At 37.9% G+C, this 20981-nt stretch overlaps 1 protein-coding gene across 4 annotated transcripts in view; it reads right to left on the bottom strand.

The window, feature by feature from the left end:
- Positions 1–20981, bottom strand: part of TTC7B (tetratricopeptide repeat domain 7B) — a 313914-nt gene that overhangs the window by 67304 nt on the left and 225629 nt on the right. For 3 of the 4 annotated variants that reach the window (XM_027844965.1, XM_027844966.1, XM_027844968.1), the window contains 2 exons: positions 16968–17108; positions 3691–3893 (listed from right to left, as the gene is read on the bottom strand). In XM_027844965.1, the coding sequence (XP_027700766.1) occupies positions 3691–3893; positions 16968–17108 (344 nt within the window). The other variant, XM_027844967.1, reaches the window with a different exon arrangement.

Raw genomic sequence — 20981 nt, 5'->3', positions numbered from 1 at the left:
TCCTTATTTCAAGTCAAGAGCATTTGTAAGACTTGTCTTCATTAAAATCAGTTTTCATGACATGATGAAACATTTACATTCATACAAATGTTTATATTTCATATATAGTGTACTTTGCAACTAGAGACTAAGCTCATTCCATATTTTCACATACTTGTTTTACCTAAGATCGCAAGTGAATGCTTTTCACAGTACACATACAAAGAGAGCTCCTTCTGAACTGAATCTTGCTCTCCTGCTTGGAGGGTCCCTGGCTATCTTAGATGGGCATTTCATGAGAGGGCCTGGCCATGCTTATTTCTTTCCCACATCAAGTCATTCTCCAGACAGCTGTACCTTCTCATATGCAGCCTTGCCCTTAAGGGGTATCCTGTCCCCACCTTCCATCCTCTCACCAGTTTCCTAGTTTCCCTTTATGTGCTAAATCCTTATTTTTAATTTTGTTCTGCTGGACCCCAGGTTTCTGTCAGATACTACTAGGAATTCCTTGGGATCACTGACTGATTACAATGACTTATGTTTAATTATTCTCTACATCATACCCTAAAGGCCATCCCAATATTTGGGGTGCCCTTTGTGTCTCTTCTTTCCCGTTTCCTTGAACTACCATACACAGAAACAATACAGATTCCATGCATGCTCCAAGCTATCAGAGAGGGGCAAGGATAAGGGACCAGAAGGTGGAAGCTCAGCAATATATGCTCTGATGAGCCCAATTTCCCCTTGAGGTCATTTATGCTCCAAGTATTTCTCAATCACAAAGACTACTGGTAGAAGCGGGGTGAATTAAACACTCCTTGTTAACAGACTTATTGTTGGCTACACAGTGGAGGGAGGCTTTCCTCCTCTCAGAACTCTGGGGACTGTATTGCAAATACTCTCCTGGGCCTAAATCAGGGGAGGATATAACCTATCTTTCCTTATTTACAAATCAACCAAGAAAAAAATTTCCATGCAACCCTTCAAGTTTTATATTAGAGTCCTAGGCAGAGGTCTCTGAAAGTAAGAAATCGTACATTTCAAAATCTTTCTCAAATGCAATAAATATTCAAAGAGCTCACAGTGTCATGGGACTAAATTTAACTACAATTCAGTTAGCTCTTGGACATCTCAAGATGGCTAAGCCAAAAAGCACAGGGAAACATGGTGGGGGAATGTCTTGAAAAAAGTTAGTTCTTTCTTCTACTGGGCAAAATCTGAGAACTAGTACCTTACATAGTCTGGAGAGCACCCCAAAATTAAAGCCACTAATTTCCAATAGACTCAGAAGGAAAATCCCCAAACGATGATCTGTATAGTCTGTTAGACACAGCTTTCCTGTTTTGGGTCTGCCTCCTGCTTCTGCCAGAAAATGAAGCTTTTGGCATTTGTCGGGGAGCTCATATGTCTCGAAAAGCTGCAAAGGTGAAACATAAAACTTTCCCTGTGCGATTCTCCTATTTGATCTTTTGTCTCATGTGTTCCCCTTAGGGATGTATGAGAAATACTTCTCTGAATAATTCATAAGTACCTAGGCAGAAACTCACTTATCCTTTTGAATAAAAAGGCTGGGTACAAGAAGCTGATTATAGCTGTTCTGAATGCTCTAATGATAGCAGCAATATCTTAAAGGGCTTTATAAGAATTCCCCTTATGATAGTGAGACAAAAATTAAGTCACCTAATATTTTTAATCAAACAGATTTGTAATAGTATTATGTGAAATTACTTATAAAGCAACAGAGATATCTAAAGGGAGGTTTAAAAGATGAGAAAGATGATATCATACAATTTTGATTTTAAAAAAATTCTTGTTTTGCCTAAGTTTTCCCATTTTAAAAATGGAAGAAAATATTGATCACTTTAAAGTACAATGAAAATTAACAAAATAATGAAAGCTGTAAAGTTTTGTAAGTTCCTTTGGTGAAAGTATTTCATTATTATATATAGAATCATAAGGTTTTAGAGATGGCAGAGATCTTAAAGGTCATCAAGTTTAATCTTCTCCTTTTGGAGACGAGAAACTAGGGACCAAACTAGGGACCAAAGGTAATTATCCAAAATGACCTATGTGCTACGTATACTGAAAGGAGAACAGGATTTGAACTCAAAGGAACTGGGTTCAAATTCTATTTCTGCCATTTACCACCTATGTGGCCTATGTGGCAAGTCATTTAACTCTCTGGGCCTCTGTTTCTTCATCTGTAAAATCAGGGAGGCTAGATTAGAAAACCTCTCATATCCCTTTTAATTCTAAATATATGATGCTGCAATATGTGTCACAGTAAGGACTCAAAACCTGTCTCCTGATTACCAAACCAGTGTTCTTTCTACCATACCAGCAGAGCTTCTGACTGACTGTCAGAACACAAAAACAACTAGTAGGGGCTAGGAGGGATGTTAACTGATAAGTTCCAGTGAGTTGGTGACATGAAAGGCACCTAAGTAATATTATGGAACTCCTTTACCTTATATTGGAAAAAGTCAGAGATGTTAGAAGAGAAATACAGATTCTGACCTCTGAACCTGGCATGCACATTAAGTGAAAGAATAATATATTTTCACAAAATGGCATATATTTATATCTGTATCTATCTATCTATATATTTGTGTGCATATAAATGTGTATAACATACATATGTGTGCATATATGTACATGCTTACACAACCACATACACTTTTTCCCCCCAAAAATTACTCTGACTTTTGGGCATATCAGTAATTCTTATTAACTCGCTGACTAGGTTCAATTTCAGAATTTCATAAAGTTTCAAAGCACCTTTCTACCAAAAACCCTTTGACATAGGTAGTATTTTATTAATCCTCATTCTATAGATGAAAAAACTAAAGATGAGAGAGGTCAAGTGACTTTTCCAAGGAACCTACAAAGTTAATTCAATCTATTGCCCCTGCCTGGTAGTAATCATTACCTAAACCATCAAAAATTATGACATATGTTGTGGACATGACAGAGTGGTGGATAATTCCCCATAGAATCAGGTTCCCAAATTAACTACTGAAGTTTCAGAGAGGAAGGCAGTGGGCCCAGTGAAGCTATCCTTCACCTATGGTTCAAATTCCCAGAAGAGCACAGTCTAAGCATGTCATTGGCAACAAACTCATGAACAACGTGCAAACTGGCTTCTTTCCAGACTGCCTACTTACCTTTAACCCTGGTAATTCTTAGGTGGCAAAAAGTCCACACCAGATCATCATAACCCACAATCTCACGTCCACAGTGAAGAGGGAAAAGTAACTGTACTGTGAATGGCATTGTTCATCTCTTCTAGGATGTTATCACTCACTTGTCAAAGATTTAAGAAACTGAATGGTATGAGACAAGATAGCTGCCTTGGTGTACTTAAGATGTGGACCTAATTGCCCAGGAAATTCTCCAGAATAGCTACCATATGGCAACAAAAGTGTTACAAATTCCTCAAAAGTAAAGCAACAGCACAGAAATTTTGAGAACAAGCACTTCTTTATCTCTCTAACCTGTCGGTTAAAGTTTCAAACTTATATGCATTTGACAACACTGTGGCTTCTAACACAGTCTACCCAAGCTGCTAGCAAACTGAAATCACTTACTTTTAGGTTGGCATTTCTTTGAATGGGGGGAAGGGACCCAAAGCTCAAAGCCTCTCAATGAATTGGAATTCTAAGATGAATGCCAATTCAACAATGGAGTGACTGGTTCATATTTGTGACTTACCAATCTCTGCATGCTCTTCACATGAGTGGGACTGATGGATAAGGCTTCTTCATACCAACGTCTGGCTTCATCAATGTTTCCTCGGAGTTCGGAGACTTGGCCTCGCATGTAGAGGACATTGTGAGACATTGGAAAGAGGTTAGCCGCTTCCTGGGTACAGGCTGTTGCTTCTGCAGGCTTGCCAATTCCAATGTAGACTTCAGCTGTGAGGAGAAGAGCAGAAGGGAGGATTGCACTTGCCTGGGACACATCAATACAGCTATTCTTTCCCACAGCTGTTACACTGGTTGGGTAGGTTTTGATTTCCCACTAGGTGAACCAGGCAGCTTCGTATTGGAAGGGACCCATCTGGAAAAGGAACAACAGAACAAGCAGTGCCCTAATTCAACCAATCCCCTCAAAGGTAACACCTGTATGTTGGTGTTTATTTATTCTACCTATTAATTCAGTCACTAAAACCACATCTGTTGCAGACATTTATAGAGGTTAAAAAGTGTTTCCCTATAAAATTAGTAATGTTCAGGTCACTATCCTCTGAGGATGACAACTACCACTCTGCCTCTTAGCACCATCATCAGAGATAGGGCATTGGGCTTGTGGAACACTGGGTTGTGTCTTTGTCAAATTTCTTATGGCAAAGTAAATACAAAGGGCCCAATTATGGCAGGAATTCAAGGAAATCAAATGCAATTCAAATTAAACAAATCTTTACTCAGCTCCTATTATGCTCAAGGAACTTAAATGAGTTAACCCTCAGGCCAATTCTGAAGCTAAAAAGCACCAGTAGCAAACTTTTTTCTTACATCATTATAAATTGTCCTCCTCATCAGAAGATATTCTCTCCTACTTTACTGAGAAAATTCGGCCTGGTGCCATGAGCTCCCTCTGACTCCCTACTTTGTACCTCAAAACCCTTTGACATCACCCCTCTTCTCTCCTCCTTCATTTAATCTCAGATAAAGAGGTAGCCCTTCTCACCAAAACTCACCTCTCTGCTTGCCAACTTGATCCCATACCTTCCTTTTTCTGCCAACAGACTGTTGTCTGTAGTCATCCCTCCCCTTCATCAATCTCTTCCTATTTACTTTTTCCCTGCTTCCTGCAAACATGCACACCTCTCCCCAGTAATTAATCCACCTAACACACAAAGAAGTTATCCTTCCCATTCTCTCAAGCCAATAGCCTATTGTTATAGGAACACATTTCCCTTCTTCCCTCCCACCCCAAAATGGGTTTCCACCTTAAAAAGAAAAAAAAAAAGATAAAGCTTCCTCCTGGACCTAATTAGCCTCAGCTTTCCAGAGGTGGCTTCCTGGTGATCTAGGAGCATAAAGTTCCAGCCACAGCCTCTCAAACCTGGTAAGTGCCTAAGACCTCTTGAGTACCATACCATAATGATCTCCTAATCATATGTGTTTCCAGATGGAGAACATGGGGACCACATCCAGAGAAGCTAAGGACCACTGCATCTCTGTTGTGTATTTTGATGTATTTGAGGAAAATAAACCTCCTTTGTTAAATGTTCAGTGACTTAAGAGTGCCTCATTTTGCCCCAACACTGAACCTGAACTAAGGATGCCAGAGGGTGTTAGAGCCACCCCTCCAACACTCATCTACTTCTTCCCTCCACTTTTTCTTTTTCTTTCCTTGAGCACAGATTTGCTCATATCACTCCCCTACTCAACAAACTGCAGTTTCACAGGTTTCCTATTGCCTTGGGATAAACTGGAATCTGCCATGGTTGGCTGAAAGTTCTTCACAACCTGGCTCGGTCTATCTTTTAGCTTCAACGGACGTCCCTCCCACATGACACTCTGCGGTCTAGCTACAAAATGGGCTTCTCTGTTCCTCCTATACAAAAATCCATCTTCCATCACGGTGCCTTTGTCCTGTTTCTCCCACATTCCCAGGGGACAGTCTCTCCTTTCCTCTGCCTCAGTCTCTCCCTTCCTTTAATATGAAACTCAAACACCATCTTCCTCATGAAGCTTTGTAAATGTCCCCAGCTTCTAATGCCCTCATCTCTAAATCACCCTGTATTTAAGTACTATATAGCTACATACCTAATATACCTTTATACACATAGATATTTGTAAACTTCAAAATTATGCTATGTATGTTTATGTTTGTTTTATATGTACTTATTGGCTCCTTGATTAGAATTTAAATTTCTTGTGAGTGGGAATTGTTTCATAGTAGGCATTTCCTTGTCGATTTACTGATTTAATACACACACACACCCACACCCACACCAAACTCCTATAAGTTATGTGCAGTTGATAAGAGTGATGGACTCAGGAATGCCTGCGTTCAAATCTGGCCTCAGACATTTACTAGTGGTGTGACCCTGAGCAAGTCACTTAACCTCTCTGTGTCTCAGTTTCCTCAACTATAAAATGGGGATAATAATATAGCACCAACCTGTTAGGGTTATTGTGAGGATAAAATGAGATCAAATTTGTAAATCACTTTGCATATCTTAAAACTATATAAATGCAAGTGATTGTTTATTATTTCTACAAGAGGATATCTCTCTACTCTTACTGCCTCTACTTTATCTCTGCTCATTCATTTCTCAACCTCTTGAGAAATGAACAGAGTTTGGGCTTCCAAACTCATCACTCAATTGAGCTTGCTTTCTTCAAACTTACCAATAATCTCTTAATTGCCAACTTAGATGATCTTTTCTAAGTCCTAATCCTTCTAGCCCCAGCTGCATTTGACATTTTTGACTACCACCTCCTTTTGGACACTCTCTTCTCTGGGTTTTCATGACACTGATCTCACCCTGTTTTCCTATTACCTATCTGGCTATTCCTTCTCTCTCTTTTGCTGGCTCAACATCCATATTATGCACCCTAACTTGGGTGCTCCTCAAGGCTCTGTCCTGGGTCCTCTTCTTTCCTCTCTCTATACTCTTCCTCTCGCTGACCTCATCAACTTTTAGGGGTCTAATTATCATCTCTATATAGATGAACAGATCTACATTTCCTGTCCAAGTCTCTCCCCTAAACTTGTATCACTAATTGCCAAGTGGACTTCTCAGACTGTAAATCACAGAGACATGTCAAACTCAACATGTTCAAAACAAAGCTTATTCTCTTTTTCCCAAATCTATCCTTCTCCTGAACTTGACTATTTCTGTGGAGGTTATCACCATCTTTTCTAGTCTTCCAGCTTCACAACCTTGGCATTTCCCTCAACTTCTCACTCTGTTTCACCCCACATAACTAATTAGTTGCAAAATCTTACCATTTCTACTTCCACAAAATCTCTTGCATCAGTCCCCTTCTCAGTCACCACACAGCCACCCCCTTAGTTCAAGAACCCTTTCTATTTTTCATAGAAACAACTGCAATGACTACCTAACTAATATTCCTGCCACATATTTCTTCCCACTCTAATCCATACTGTCTAGGTCCATCCTTAAGAATAGCTTCTACCAGGTCACTATGCTCCTCAATAAACACTCACTCCCTTCAGTTTCCCAAAGAAGCATGCCCACTAATGGCCTGGATCTGATTCTAGAAGACTAGGATGGTAGGCAATCCCTTCCCCAGAGTAATTGTTACTTCCACAGGAGCTGTCCCAGGAAGTGGAACCCAAGTACCTTTGGTTGTAGTCATGGGTTGCTACAAGTGACCCATAGTACAGGACTGCTGCCATTTTGCTTTTTCTTATATTCTGTAATGATGTAAATCTTAGATTTGGTGCAGAGTAGCCCCTGACTTCCCTGTCAGGAAGTGAGGAACTTGGTCAACGATCCTGTGATCTGGCACTGGGGAATGGGGTGCTAGGCCACAGAGACCATTTTACTGGAAATCACTGGAGGACAGCAATAGAAAATGTGAGAGTTCTTTGGCTAGCTCCCCTTAGAAATTTAATAAAATTTTTATTTTAAATATTGTTGATAGTCTTCCTAAAATTCATTGCATATTTTTATCTTCTTAAACAAACAACAAATCTATGAATGATAAGAGCTGAAATTTATGGAGCACTTTAATGTCTGTAAAATATTTCATATACTCATTATCTCAACCGAATTTAAATGTTTTCTTATCATTATGAACTTTATATTTACAACCATGACTATTTCCTTATGGAAAGAGATGACTACATATGACACTTTAATATGTACATCTTGATTTTCTTAAAAAGTATATATCAAAGAAGCCACCACTAATGGCAGATCCAGGCTACCAGATTGTAGAGGACAGAGCTGTCAGTCAATCAATAAACATTTATTAAGCACCTACTATGGGCCAGGCACTGTGCTAAACACTAGGGAAAAGAAAGGTAAAAGAGTGTCTGCCCTAAAGGAGTTCACAATCAAAGCGGGAGATAATATGCAAATAACTATGTACAAATAACCTACAACAGGATAAATGGGAAATAATAAACAGAGGGAAGCTACTAAGATTAAGAGGGATCAGAAAAAGCTTCTTGTAGAATGTGGAACTTTAGCTAGAATTTGAAGGAGGCTAGAGAAGATAGGGAAGCCAGGAGGTGGAGATAAGGAGAGACAGCATTCCATGCCTTCACTGGGCAGCATCCTTCAAGCCACCAGAGATGGAAGGGAAAAAAATAACCTTTGCGGGTCCACAACTTCAAACCAAACAATGTCAAAGTATTCACTCCCATAGAGTTCTCGAGTCCCCTTTTAATAAGGGCAAAGTTGCTGGCTTTGGTGACCTATTGCTGTGTAAAAAGTATCACAGACACAATTTTCCTGCTTCCCAACTACCTTGCATTTGATATAGGAAAGATGTCATTCATTCACAATTCTACTGAGGATAATATGCCTGGAAAGATGGTGACTGACTTTTTAAGTATTTGTCACAAAGTCTGAATCTTTCTCATATATGACAATCTACTCCCTAATGATCAGTCAATCAAAGTCAATACAGATCTATAAAATTAGATTACAGGGATAAAGTTAAATCTAAGTAGCCTCAGTTCTGCACATTTAACTAAGAATTTTACAAAGTATATATTAAAGTTAACTCTGTATTTGCAACACAAGCCTAATTTGTGTTCCCCTGCTGAACTTCCTTCTACTAGTTTTTGTATATTTTTAAAATGTTTCTTCAATGGTCTTTTTTCTTTGTTTGGGGGGTGGTTGGGTTACTGCTATTACATTGCCTCAATCACCCCCTAACTCTCCCACTACCCCAAAAAAACATCCTTTGAAAGAAATAAGTAGAAATAAAAAATTTCACACACAGGCCATGTATGAAAATGTATGTATCACTTGGCACCTCTGTTTTATAGAAGGTGGACTACCAGATATTTTATACATTCTGTAGTCATTTTGAACAGAATTTCTTTGTCTACTGGGTTCTATTAGTAACATAAATGCTGATGATATTGTTTCAATAAATTTTTCAGCTGGATTTAGGGTTCTCTCAGTAAACCACCAAGTCATTTGTAAAAATCGATAATTTTGTTTCTAACATCTATGCTTATCTTTTCGATTTATTTTTGGTTTTCTTATGAAGCATTTCTAGAACTCTGTCAAATAATAGTGGTGATATTAGACATATTTGCTTTTCCCCTAATCTTGTTAGGTCTTCAGCATTTTTCCATTATAGATAATGCTAATTTTTAGATAGATATTGTTTATCATATTAAGTAACCACAATAGTAATATTTATCATATTATTCTTGTGCTATTTGATGTTTTTTAACTTGAGGCACTGTGTTTTCTCAAAAGCCTTTTCTGGATCTATTGATATAACCAAGTAACTTTAAAATTGTTTTTGTTCTTTATATGGTCTCTTATGCTTATATTTTACCTGATATTGAACCAATCTTGCATTCCAGGTAAAAATTCAAACTGGTCACAGTGTGTAATCCTTTAATTATGCTACTATAGCTTTCTTGCTAATATTTTATTCAATATTTTTACAATATCCATTACAACAATATCCAACATTAGTCTATAGTTTGCTTTCTCTATTCTCTCTCTCCTCAGCTTAGGTATGAGTACCATATTTGTTACATATTAATTAAGAAAAGAAGGGATTCTACCAAACTAATCCCTTCTTCTTTTAATTTTGAAAGCAATTTATATTTTATATAGAAATTCTTTGAAGCAGCTAAACGGCACTGTGCATAGAGTGCTAGGCCTGGAGTCAAGAAAACCTCAGTTCAAATTTGTCCTCAGTCATACTGACTAGCTATGTGGCCCTGAATAAGTCATTTAATCTCTTTTTCCTTCAGTTTCCACAACTGAAAAAAATATTAGCACTTACCTTTTAATGAGATGTTAATGAGGATCGAAGGAGATAGTATTTACAGTGCTTCACAGGGGGCACCTAGGTGGCACAGTGGATAAAGCACCGGCCCAGGAGTCAAGAAGACCAGCGTTCAAATCTGGCCTCAGACACATAACACTTACTAGCTGTGTGACCCTGGGCAAGTCACTTAACCCCGATTGTCTTGCCAAAAATAACAATAATAATAATAAAATTAAAATTAAAAAAAAATAAAGTGCTTAGCACAGTGCCTGGCAACATAGCAAGGGTTTAACAAATGATTGTTTCATCCTTCCTCTGAGTGTTTAATTACTTTTGCTTGCAAATATACCAGGTCCTGGGTTTTTTTCTTCCCTTAAGGAGTTTCTTTATGGATTATTTTCTTTTTTCTGAGACTGGGTTATTTCGATTCTCTATTTCTTATTTGGTTAATGTGAATCTCTCTCTGTGAATTCAGGGCTCAGCTTGCCTTTCTCCATCTTCTAACATGATGCTCAACTATGAATTCTTCTGTTCTCTGCTGTAGGCCTGACAAGTACATGTGGAGCTAGAGATCAAGCTGGTCTCAGGCCTCCTGCACAGCCTCTTCCATCCCCCACATTAGTGGCCAGGTATTAAGCTGACCCAGTTTCCCAAGGAGTACATGATTAGGCCCTATCTCTCCATGCACTGGTCTGTGGGAATGGGTTCCATTACTTATTTCTTTTTTTTTGACAGGCCAGGGTTGGAATTTGACTTTAGGATCTCATGCCAGCTTTCAACCTTCTCTATTCAGAGCCCTGCTGCCTTCACATCCATTTGTGGGTGTTTCCCTATTAATGGCTGGTAATTGCTCCTCTCCCCCACTTCTGCTAGCTTCTGTATTTACCTGTGCTCATGCTGGCTTCCCTGGCACAGTTCCTCTCCCCACCTACAATGGTCTTTCTAAATAGTTCTGGACTAGATGAAGGAGATTACTTCTACTTTTTTTTCAGTTTTCTATTTCATTGGTCTTTCTATAATTCCTTTTAGATATTTGCTGGGAATTAATATGGGAGAGCTAGCCTTGTCTACAACCTTTCATATCAGCAACCATAACTTTTCACAGGAATTTTCTAAGGATTAAATTGAGTTCATAGACATAAAGGAGCTTCAAAACCATAATATGATATATAAAAACTATTGGGTTTACAGTGCTTTAAGGTTTACAAGGGCTCCCACTCACATCATCCCTAAGCTATTATTGTTAAATATCTAGAAAAAAAATCTATTCAAGTTTTGACTCTTAACCCTTTCACTTTCTACATGACATGTAAGAAATCACTTGAACACTCTAAACCAGAGTTTCCTCATTTGTAAAAATGAGAAGAATCATACTCACACTGCCTATCTTAAAGGGCTATTGTGAATAAAGTGCTTTATGAATACTGAACTGTTATGGGAATGAGAACTACTACTATTAGATGCTTAGATTAGACATACAAATGTCCCCTTTACCACTAATATTCCTATTCCACCACTATTATATACAGTGAAATTTAACATTATAATCAGAGACAGAAGAATCAACTGGATGGACCAGATTTATGATCAAGTATGGCTACTCTGAGGTTTTTATGTAGTAGAGATACTTATTGTATAATGATACTGCCTGGCCTGTACTTGGAATCTCTTGATGCCTAGTTCATACGTCTGTACAGATAGAGGTGCTGAATATGTTTGTGGATTTAATACAAAATGGTCAAGATGGAGTAATGGGCTACCCCTCACCTCTGACACTGCTGCCTTACACAGCAGTGGTGAATAAAATCATAAATGGAAGCTGAAGGAAGGGGGACCTAAGGCTTACATTACAGAATCTCTGACAGCCTGAGTCAAGGAGTTCATCAAAGTACTCTGGATTTTAACTCTCAAAGCAAATCAGAAAATCTGATCTTGTACTGGCTAAGAATAGCCCCCAGTTTAGTCTGTGAAAGGGGCCAGAATGGAAGCTATAATTATTAGTAACAAGCAGAAATTAACCACCTACTAAAATGTCATTTTTAGCTGCCATCCCAATGGTTTTAAATGAAAAGATGGGTACCAAGAAGCTAACTTCACTTGGGAGAGGTCCTAATTCATTTCAAAACAGCATAAACTGTATTAACAACTATGTTAACAATGAATTTTGTGCCTTACAGAAGAAATTAGGGTTATTCTTGGAGTTTCTCTGTCTTCAAATTATATAAAAGTCAACTCCCCAAACCTGGGCCTATGGATTCCTAATCTATTAAACTCCCATTGACCAAATTACTTACTATTTTAATACTGTACTTCAATTTTCACTCCTGCAGAATGAAAGGAATTGTCTCTGATTATCTCTGCCTCACAAGGGTAAGCAGTCAAATGACAAAAGAAAATTTTTTGGAAGAAAAAGTTCTACTGCTACGAGAAGTGGCACAATGTTGTGGGAATTCACCAGGAGGGACAATGGTGATGAAGCCTAACAACAAAGCAGAACCTGAAGAAAAACGAAATAGGAGGCAATATGATATGGAACATTTAGACAAACAGCCTTCGATCAACTACTTTTTTCTGGGTAACACACAACAAAGAAAGAAGCTGAGTTGGGGATATGTTGATATCATCTACCATTACATTCTCCAAGCACTGCTGTAATTACCTAAATCCTTAGTTTCTCTAACTTTTTTCCTCCACTAACAATGGATGTAGCATTAAGGCTTAGAAGTGGGAATGAAGCAGAAAAGGAAGGGCTAGAGAAGGCTATTCAGTTCAGATTGGGTCATTTCGCCCAGCCCTACTCACCATGAGTTCAATTCAGTAAGAACTTATTAAGCACCTACTGAAGTCAAGCATTGTGCTGGGCACAGGGGATACAAAGACCAAAAACAAACCCCCAAACTCATCCTTGCCCTCAAGGAGCTTCCAGGATACTTGGGGAAATAAACCCATATGCACAGATAAATAAATAATGTATCTCTACACACATCTACATACTATATGTGCATGTTATATGTACATATCTCTATATTACACAAGATACTACAGCACAGTATACAGTATAACATTATACATATAATTAAAATGCAAAGTAATTCTGGGGGTGGGGGAAGCACTAACAGCTGGTCGAACAAGGAGAGATCTATTATAGGAGGGAGCACTTGAGTTGAGCCTGGGAGGAAACAGGCAGGACATGTGGAGGTAAAAGATGGGGCATGGTCTGGAACTGCCAGTTGGTTTTGGAAACTGGAAGGAGGCAAGTAATACACTCAAATTCCCAGCCCGACATCCCACAGGCCACGTACTCACTAGTGTTCTAGTTTCCCCCAAAATCAGAGCTGGGGCTACTTTAGTTAAGGGGTGAGTGACCCATTCCCCAAAGCCTATGGGGCATTCAGGTGATGCAATGGGCAGCTGACATCTATTCTATTGTAGAATGCCTCAGCTGTCCTTTCAAGGAAATCTATTGTTCATTCTGTCCTTCTTTCCTGTGTCCTTTTATCTGGTTACCACAAAATGGGCTAGAGTGGAAGCAAGATGTTAAAATGATGCATTATTTATTTAGGCGATTTGAGATTCACAGGAGAACCAGAACCACTGAGCTATAAAACACTACAGGCATCCTCTTACACAAAAGTCTGGATTAGTTTTTTCCAAAACCAGGTTCCACATGAAATGAATAAGGAGTTTTAAAAAAATCCTAATGTGATATTCTTATCCCTAAAAAATTAAATTAAAAAATCTGTACCAAAAAAACTATTTACAATAATTTTTAACTATGACAATGAGCTCAAAAGAGAGGAAATACTTCTGCTTCAAAATGTCCCCAACTGCTTCTTATCCGAAAGTAAATTCCATGTCCCCTTCCCCCAAAATGGGCAGGTCACCACTCATGGGTTCTGTCAGTAAATTCCAAGTCCAGAATTGTTCTGTGGCTAAATAGGTCAAGGAAAAACTAGGCTAGACATCAGAAGTCCATACTTCAAAATCAGATTTCTGAGAATATTGGTGTGAATAATCAACTGCCTCCATTCCACACACATCATTCTCATTATAGCTAGGCCCACTAGAAATACGATCGAGCAAGAGAAAATCTACAAAACACTCTGGAAATAGGTTGCATTTTGGAGAGAAATCAGCTGCTGATACAGAGTAAAGAGCACTTGTCCTAGAATCAGAACACTCAAGTTCAAGTCCTAGCTTGGATATCTACTAGTTGTGCAATCTTGGACTAGCCTCTTCAACTTTCTGAGTCTCAGATTTATCACTAATAAAATGGTGGTAAGAATACTCACAGTATAAACTCAGAGCTGCTATTAAGAAAATGCTTTGTAAACCTTAAAACATTATACGTGTGTGAACTATTATTACTGAATATCGCACTGCTGCATTACTCTAAAAAATATGTATATTGTTGTGTCTCTGTATGTATGTATACACGAGTCTCTGCTCTGCATGTGTGTGTGTGTGTGTGTGTGTGCATGTGCACATGTGCTTGTGCTTGTGCGTACATATACAAACAGAGTAGAGCTAGGTGGTGCAATGGATCAAGTGCTGGGTCTGGAGTCAGGAAGACTTAAGTTCAAATCCAACTTCAAACATTTACTAGCTGTGTGGCCTTGGGCAAGTCACTTAACCTCTGTGTGCCTCAATTTCTTCAACTGTAAAGTAGGGATAATAATAGCACCTACCACCCAGGGTTACTGTTAGTATCAAATGAGGTAATATTTGTAAAGCAGTTAGCACAGTGCCTGGCACACAGAAGGTGCTTTAAAAATGCTAAGTATTACTGTTATTACTAGGTCAGCATCAGTTACCTTTGTTCTTTTCTGAATTTATACCTTCAAAGAATATTTGAAGCTTTAATTATATTCTGAGTCTTCCAGGGAAAGCAATTACTTTGAAATAGTCAAAAAAAATGGCAATAATTATGAAAAAAAAAGATAAAAATTCATCCAATCCTTTTATATAATATCTACTCTGCCCAAAGAAATATAGTAAGGGTCTGAAATTATTGTAGGAGGAAATAAAGGAATCGTTTATGGTACATTACTCTATATCACCAGTCTAGGAGAAATGTCACAACATTTAATCATTGATTAGGTGGAAGCACATTGTTCTACCTTGCTATGGTGTATCCTCTGTTATCAAAGGTTAAGAGCGATGGATAATCGCATGAATAAATACACATTTATAGATTCAAAGAATTTTCAAATTTCTAACAGGTAGCTACAGGTGAATAACCAATAAGGTACAAGAGTTTTCTGTCTTTCCTTTTCCCTTTCCATGTCTAGAGGCAGCTTAGTGTAGACCCAAATTAACTGCAACGTGAATCAGAAAAGCCAGTTTTGCCACTAACTTGTTTGAGTAAAAAAACTCCTTTCTAAGCCTCCACTTTCTGACCCTTAAAAAATTGGTTGGCTAGATAATTTCTAAGATCCCTTCCAACTGTAATGCATTATGGTGTATTATTTATTATAATGTATAATATAATATATATTTATTATAATGCTAGGCACTGTTAAAACAAAGACAAAAATGGGAAAGTCCCTTTCTTCTAGGAGCTTCCATTGGATAAGGACTCAGGTAAGTAAATAAGTAATTCAGAAGAAAGAGCACTAACAATTGGGAGGACTAAGGCAGCCTTCACAGAAAGCTGCATCTGAGGCGAGCCTTTCGAAGAATAAAAGGATGTGCATGGTCCAGCACACAGTTCAGGAAACATACCTGACCACCAATACTATGCATTATGCTTGATTATACACCCTTCTGTCATGACTTGGAAGGCAAGTGGAAGGTAAAATTTTGTATTCTCCAACTGGAATGGGCCTGTATAGGTTACAGAACTATGCATCCATAATAAGTACTCTCAATCATGATGATATCATTTCTTGGCCTTCAGAAATCAGTGGAGTAATTCTTAAAGAATAATATATACCTACTGGCAAAGCACTGGAATGAGTCCCTCTGGGTACTATAAGAAGCTGTTTATAAAGAGAAACAAAGACTTCACATTTCGTAGCCAGAAGACACCATTAATATTTTAAATTAAAAAAATTTTTGTGTGTTTCTTAATGAATCCAGTAATAAAAGTCTAACTTCGGTGATCCCAGCAGTCTGACCCACTGATCCTCATATCTCCATCTCGGGAGCAAAATTTAGGAAGATATCTGTGGACTCCAGTAGAAAGGAGAGACATGCAGAGTAGGATTAAGGCATGCTTCTGCTTCAGTCAAAATAAAACAAAACTTACAGACTGGATGTAAAGAGGAGGAGGAATCAGCCCCAAAACCACCAGAGGTGAAATTGGGACCAGAGAGATAAATAACTCAAGCAAAAGGGAAGGGGAGCAAAGGTTCTAGATAAACCACAATTAGATAATTAGCACCCATCAAGAGATCAAAAGTGCCCAAGGCTCTTCAATATGTCAATCAAATCATTTATTAATTTTCCACAAGTAACAAATAATAAAAAATAAGCACTGCAAGTCACAGATGTTTATTTTAAGCAAGAGAAAGAAAATGTAATGTTTTTGTTTCTCAAACTTTTGGTGTTCTGAATACTTCAAGTACAACTTAGCCTTAAAAAAACAAATTATACAAATGTGGGCTATTATTAAACAATATCATATAAATCACATTCATCACTTATATTTATTATTTATCATCATATCAAACAAAAATATAAAGCCCTGCTCTACATGATAGATATAGAGCTGGAAGGGACTTCATAAACCATCTAATCCAACCCTCTCATTTTACAGATGAGGAAACTGAGGCACACGCAGGTTATGTGGCTTTCCCAAGGTCATGTACATGAAATAAGATGTGAATCTTAAGCCCTCTGACTCCAGAAGCAGGGCTCTTTCCCTCAGCACCCTGCATCAGAAGTGATACCCACTTACAAGTCACTACAGCTCTCTATATAAATTTGGTGCACCTGTCCACACCCATTTACGTAGCTTGTATTTCTTTGTTCAGCAACGGTGTGTGTCAAGAGTGGGGGGGTGGGGGATGGGTTATTGGGCTTTCACCATCTTACCTGCATGGAGCCAAATCTGGGCCAGCGTCATCCAAGGGTGTAAGGGCCCTTGCTTAGGGGCACTACTCTGCAAAGACGAAGCTACTTCTGAAAGGGCCTGTTCCACTCTGGAGGCTGCTATGGAGGTGGCATGAATCGAACCTGTGAAAGTAGGTTAAAAAAAAAATCACGGGAGCAAACAAAGTCCAACAAGCCCACACCTCCCTGCCATCATATACACGGGTGTAATCTCTTCTAAGAAAAATTTTTCAGCAACTGTCAAACTTCGTTTTGAAGTTTGGCCTCTATCCTTCTGGTCTGGATAGAAATATACAGGTTGAAGCAACCACCCCAAGAAACTTGACTTGTACGGACTCATCACAGAATTATTGGATTTAAGATAACTCCCCCTCATTTTACAGATAAAGAATCTGAGGTCCAAAGATGGGAAGGACCTTACTCAAGGACATCCAGATAGCAAAGTAGTTGAGTTAGTATTTGAGCCCAGATTTCCTGAATATAAATCCAGCGCTCCTTCCACTGGCTGAAGTAGACTTGCTCACCATTTCTGAAATCAAAGCTAGGACAGAGCATTAGTGCACCCTGCACAAGGCCTAAAAACTGTGGGTGGCTATTCTGTTACTCTTTCCAAGAGGCTTTAAGCCTTTCCCAGAATACATACAACTTATCACAAAATAAATATCCATAGTCATGGAGAATAGAATTCTCTGGCATTAATAATAGTTGGCAATTATTGAATATCTGTAATATTCTGAAGTGTCCACAATGCCAGTATGGAGTACCTGAGGTAGCTATTCCTGTAAGAAATCACTAATAACTTCTAATTTCCAAGAACTAATAGGTCCACATTCACTTGGCCAGCCTGCATCCAAGAGGTTGGGCAAGGCCTCTCTTCTAGGCCCTGCATTATATGGCTTGGCTTAAATGCTATGAACAGCAATACTTTTTGCACTGTGTGCAGTCAAATGACTATTATTAAGGCTAATAATAGATGGGGGTGGGGGCAGCGGGAAGAGTTAGAACAAAAATATAAGGGCTCAGAGAGTGATCCAACTCAGAAAATACAATTAAGTTGCACTGCCCATGATAGTGGCTAATGAAAAGCTGTGAAATGAAAATGTTTTCTAGTCAAACGAATAATCACATAGAAAACAAAGTGGCCAATTTGTCTCAAGTTAAACTAGTAAGGATCAGGAGGAACAAGAATTTCTCTTTACTTCTGGATAAGTACGATTTCCCTTTATCCATTTACTGAGACGCAACCGGAAAACGACCACAATGTTGGTTTGCTACCAATTTATTATTTATCAGGTGATAAATTCTTTCGGCTACAGCAACTCATGAAAGGTATCTACTTGAAATAGAGAGGCTGTCACATGCACTGGTAATGGGAATACTTAAACTCCTGAAATCACAGACCCATTAAGTATTGAAATATAATTGGAAAATGACACCAAACACAGGACTGTGCTAATACTAGGAACTGAATAAATGCTTTGTGAACTGAACACACCTTTGTCTCTGTTACCTGACTATGAAAATAATAGTTTCAGAATTCAGAGAATAATTTTCAACTCAGCCAAGTTTTAAAATATTATCAATATTAAATAATTAAGTTTTAACATCTCAGGCCTAATTTAGTCAGAAATACTAGGCTCAGATACTAGTTGTTTGATCCCAAGCAAATCATATGATCTTTCTGCATTCATTTCCTCATTTGTAAAATGAAAAGGCTAGAATTGATGGCTTCTAAATTCCCTTCTACCTCTTAACTTCTGGTTCTATGACTTTTTGAGGGGCAATATGGCAGAGTGAATGGGGTGCTGGACATTAGACAGACCTGGATTCAATTCCTGCCTGTGTGGCCGTGGGCAAATCACTTAAACTCTATGAACCTTAGTTTCCCCATGTATAAAATGAGAATAATAAAACCTATAATACCTTTCTCCTATGGTTGTTGTAAAGATCAAATTAGATACCATAGACAAAGCACTTTGCAAACTTTAAATTCCAATTTAAATGTCAGCGTTCATCAGTTTTCAAGGTTGAAGATATGTGGATGTGTGGATGTATGTATGTATGTATGTATGTGTGTGTGTGTGTGTGTGTGTGTGTCTAAGAAGAGATGACTATTTCATTATTACTAAGAAAGCCAGATTCTCTCCCAAGGTACAAGCTACCCCATTAAAATTCAATACTTTGGAATTTTTCAAGTCATATCATATGTATTATTCGATATACCTTAGTATTGCTCTAAAATATAGGTATTGATAGGCATGGTGGTTCAAGCCTGTACTTTCTGCTACTAGGGAAGCAGAGGCTAGTGGACCCCTCAAGCTCAGGGAGTTCTGAGCTGCAGAAGGGCTAAAATTGATCTGGTATCTACACTGAACCTGGCACCAATACAGTGAGTCTCCTAGAGTGGAAGGCTATCAGTCTGTCAAAGGAGAACAGTCACAGGTCAGAAAATGAACAGGTCAAAGTTTTTGTGTCAATTAACAATAGAACAGGGCCTGTGAGTGGCTAATGCACTTCCAGAAGGACAAGAAAGGAGAGGGAGAGGAGCACAGGGACAGGGAAGAATATTAAAATATATATATATATATATATGTGTGTGTGTGTGTGTGTATATATATATATATATATATATATATATATATATATAATCTGCCAGAGATTCAATACGCTCTTCAGCAAGAGAACAATAAGATGAGAAAAATTATTTGAATCAGAAAAAGTTCTGCTAAATTTAAAAATATGTAGTCTTAGAGAGCAATACAAAAATAAAAAACCAGATCATATATTTTGACCCTGACATTGCTAAAATTTAATTCTAAATATATTGCAAAAAGGAATAAAGGGACTCTTCTATACAAAAATATACTTTGCTGTCTTATGTGGAACAGAAAACAATTGGAAACAATCTATACATTCAATGTATGGAAAATGGCTAAATAAATTATAGTATATTCATGTAATGGGATAGTAAGGTGATATAAAAACAATAATTATAAAGGCTATAAAAATATGGCAAAAGTTATCTGAAATTATGCAAAGTGAGGTAGTTATCTAAAATTATATGTGAGATCAGCAGAACTAGAATTGTATAGATATTGACTACAACTATTTCTCTGTGGATATATATATGTGTATGTGTATGTGTATGCATATAGATACATATACACACACACACACACACACACACACACAAAGAAAACCAAAGGTATCTGGCTCTTCAGATAGATACACAAAGAGATGAGGAGTACATTTCAGTTGGTTTCTGATTATTAATCTTTTCGGTTCTACTCTGCTAAAATAGTACGGGTTTATTAAAATTTTGTAGCTTATTTTATAAAACTATTTGATTATGTGTTTTTTCATACTAGTTACTAGTTTATGATAAAAAAGTTTTAAATGCATGTTTTTCCCAAGAGTCCATGAATCCTTAATTTTGTAATCCTATGGTCTGTCCTAGTTATGTGAGTTTTCCAAGGATTTTAAGCACTAAACTATCAAATATACATAAATTTGGGGGCTGGCGATAATTACTTTCATTACCAAGCTTGCTTGCTTTCCAATACATAGGTAGACAACCATGAAGCAACAAGCACTGAACATTCACTTAAGGAAAGACTGGAGCCATCTGCCAATTAGAGCTCACTCGTTCTATTCTATCTCATTCTTTCTTTTGGTGTACAAGGCCTAGAAAAGTCCTTCAGAAAAATCGTGAAGCTTCCAAACATTTTCTATCAATTTTTACTGTTTACTTGTTGAGAAAACTATGTTTATTACTGGGGGTTGTTCAGGTCCCCCTTTTTTTTTAAACCCATGATGAACTGGCAAAGATATCCACTAATTATGCCCACAAAAATATGTTGTCTATGTGTCAGTTATAAGTCAACTATACTCAGTCCATCGTGGCATAAATAAAATCCAAATTCCAGATCTGGCTAATGTAAAAATGAACAGAGAGAGAGAGAGAGAGAGAGAGAGAGAGAGAGAGAGAGAGAGAGA

The sequence above is a fragment of the Vombatus ursinus genome, unplaced genomic scaffold (genome assembly GCF_900497805.2).
Source record: "Vombatus ursinus unplaced genomic scaffold, bare-nosed wombat genome assembly UNPS02014945.1, whole genome shotgun sequence".
NCBI classification, from domain to species: domain Eukaryota; kingdom Metazoa; phylum Chordata; class Mammalia; order Diprotodontia; family Vombatidae; genus Vombatus; species Vombatus ursinus.
Note: the sequence above shows the minus strand (reverse complement) of the source record. Positions and strands in the feature narration are given on the sequence as shown.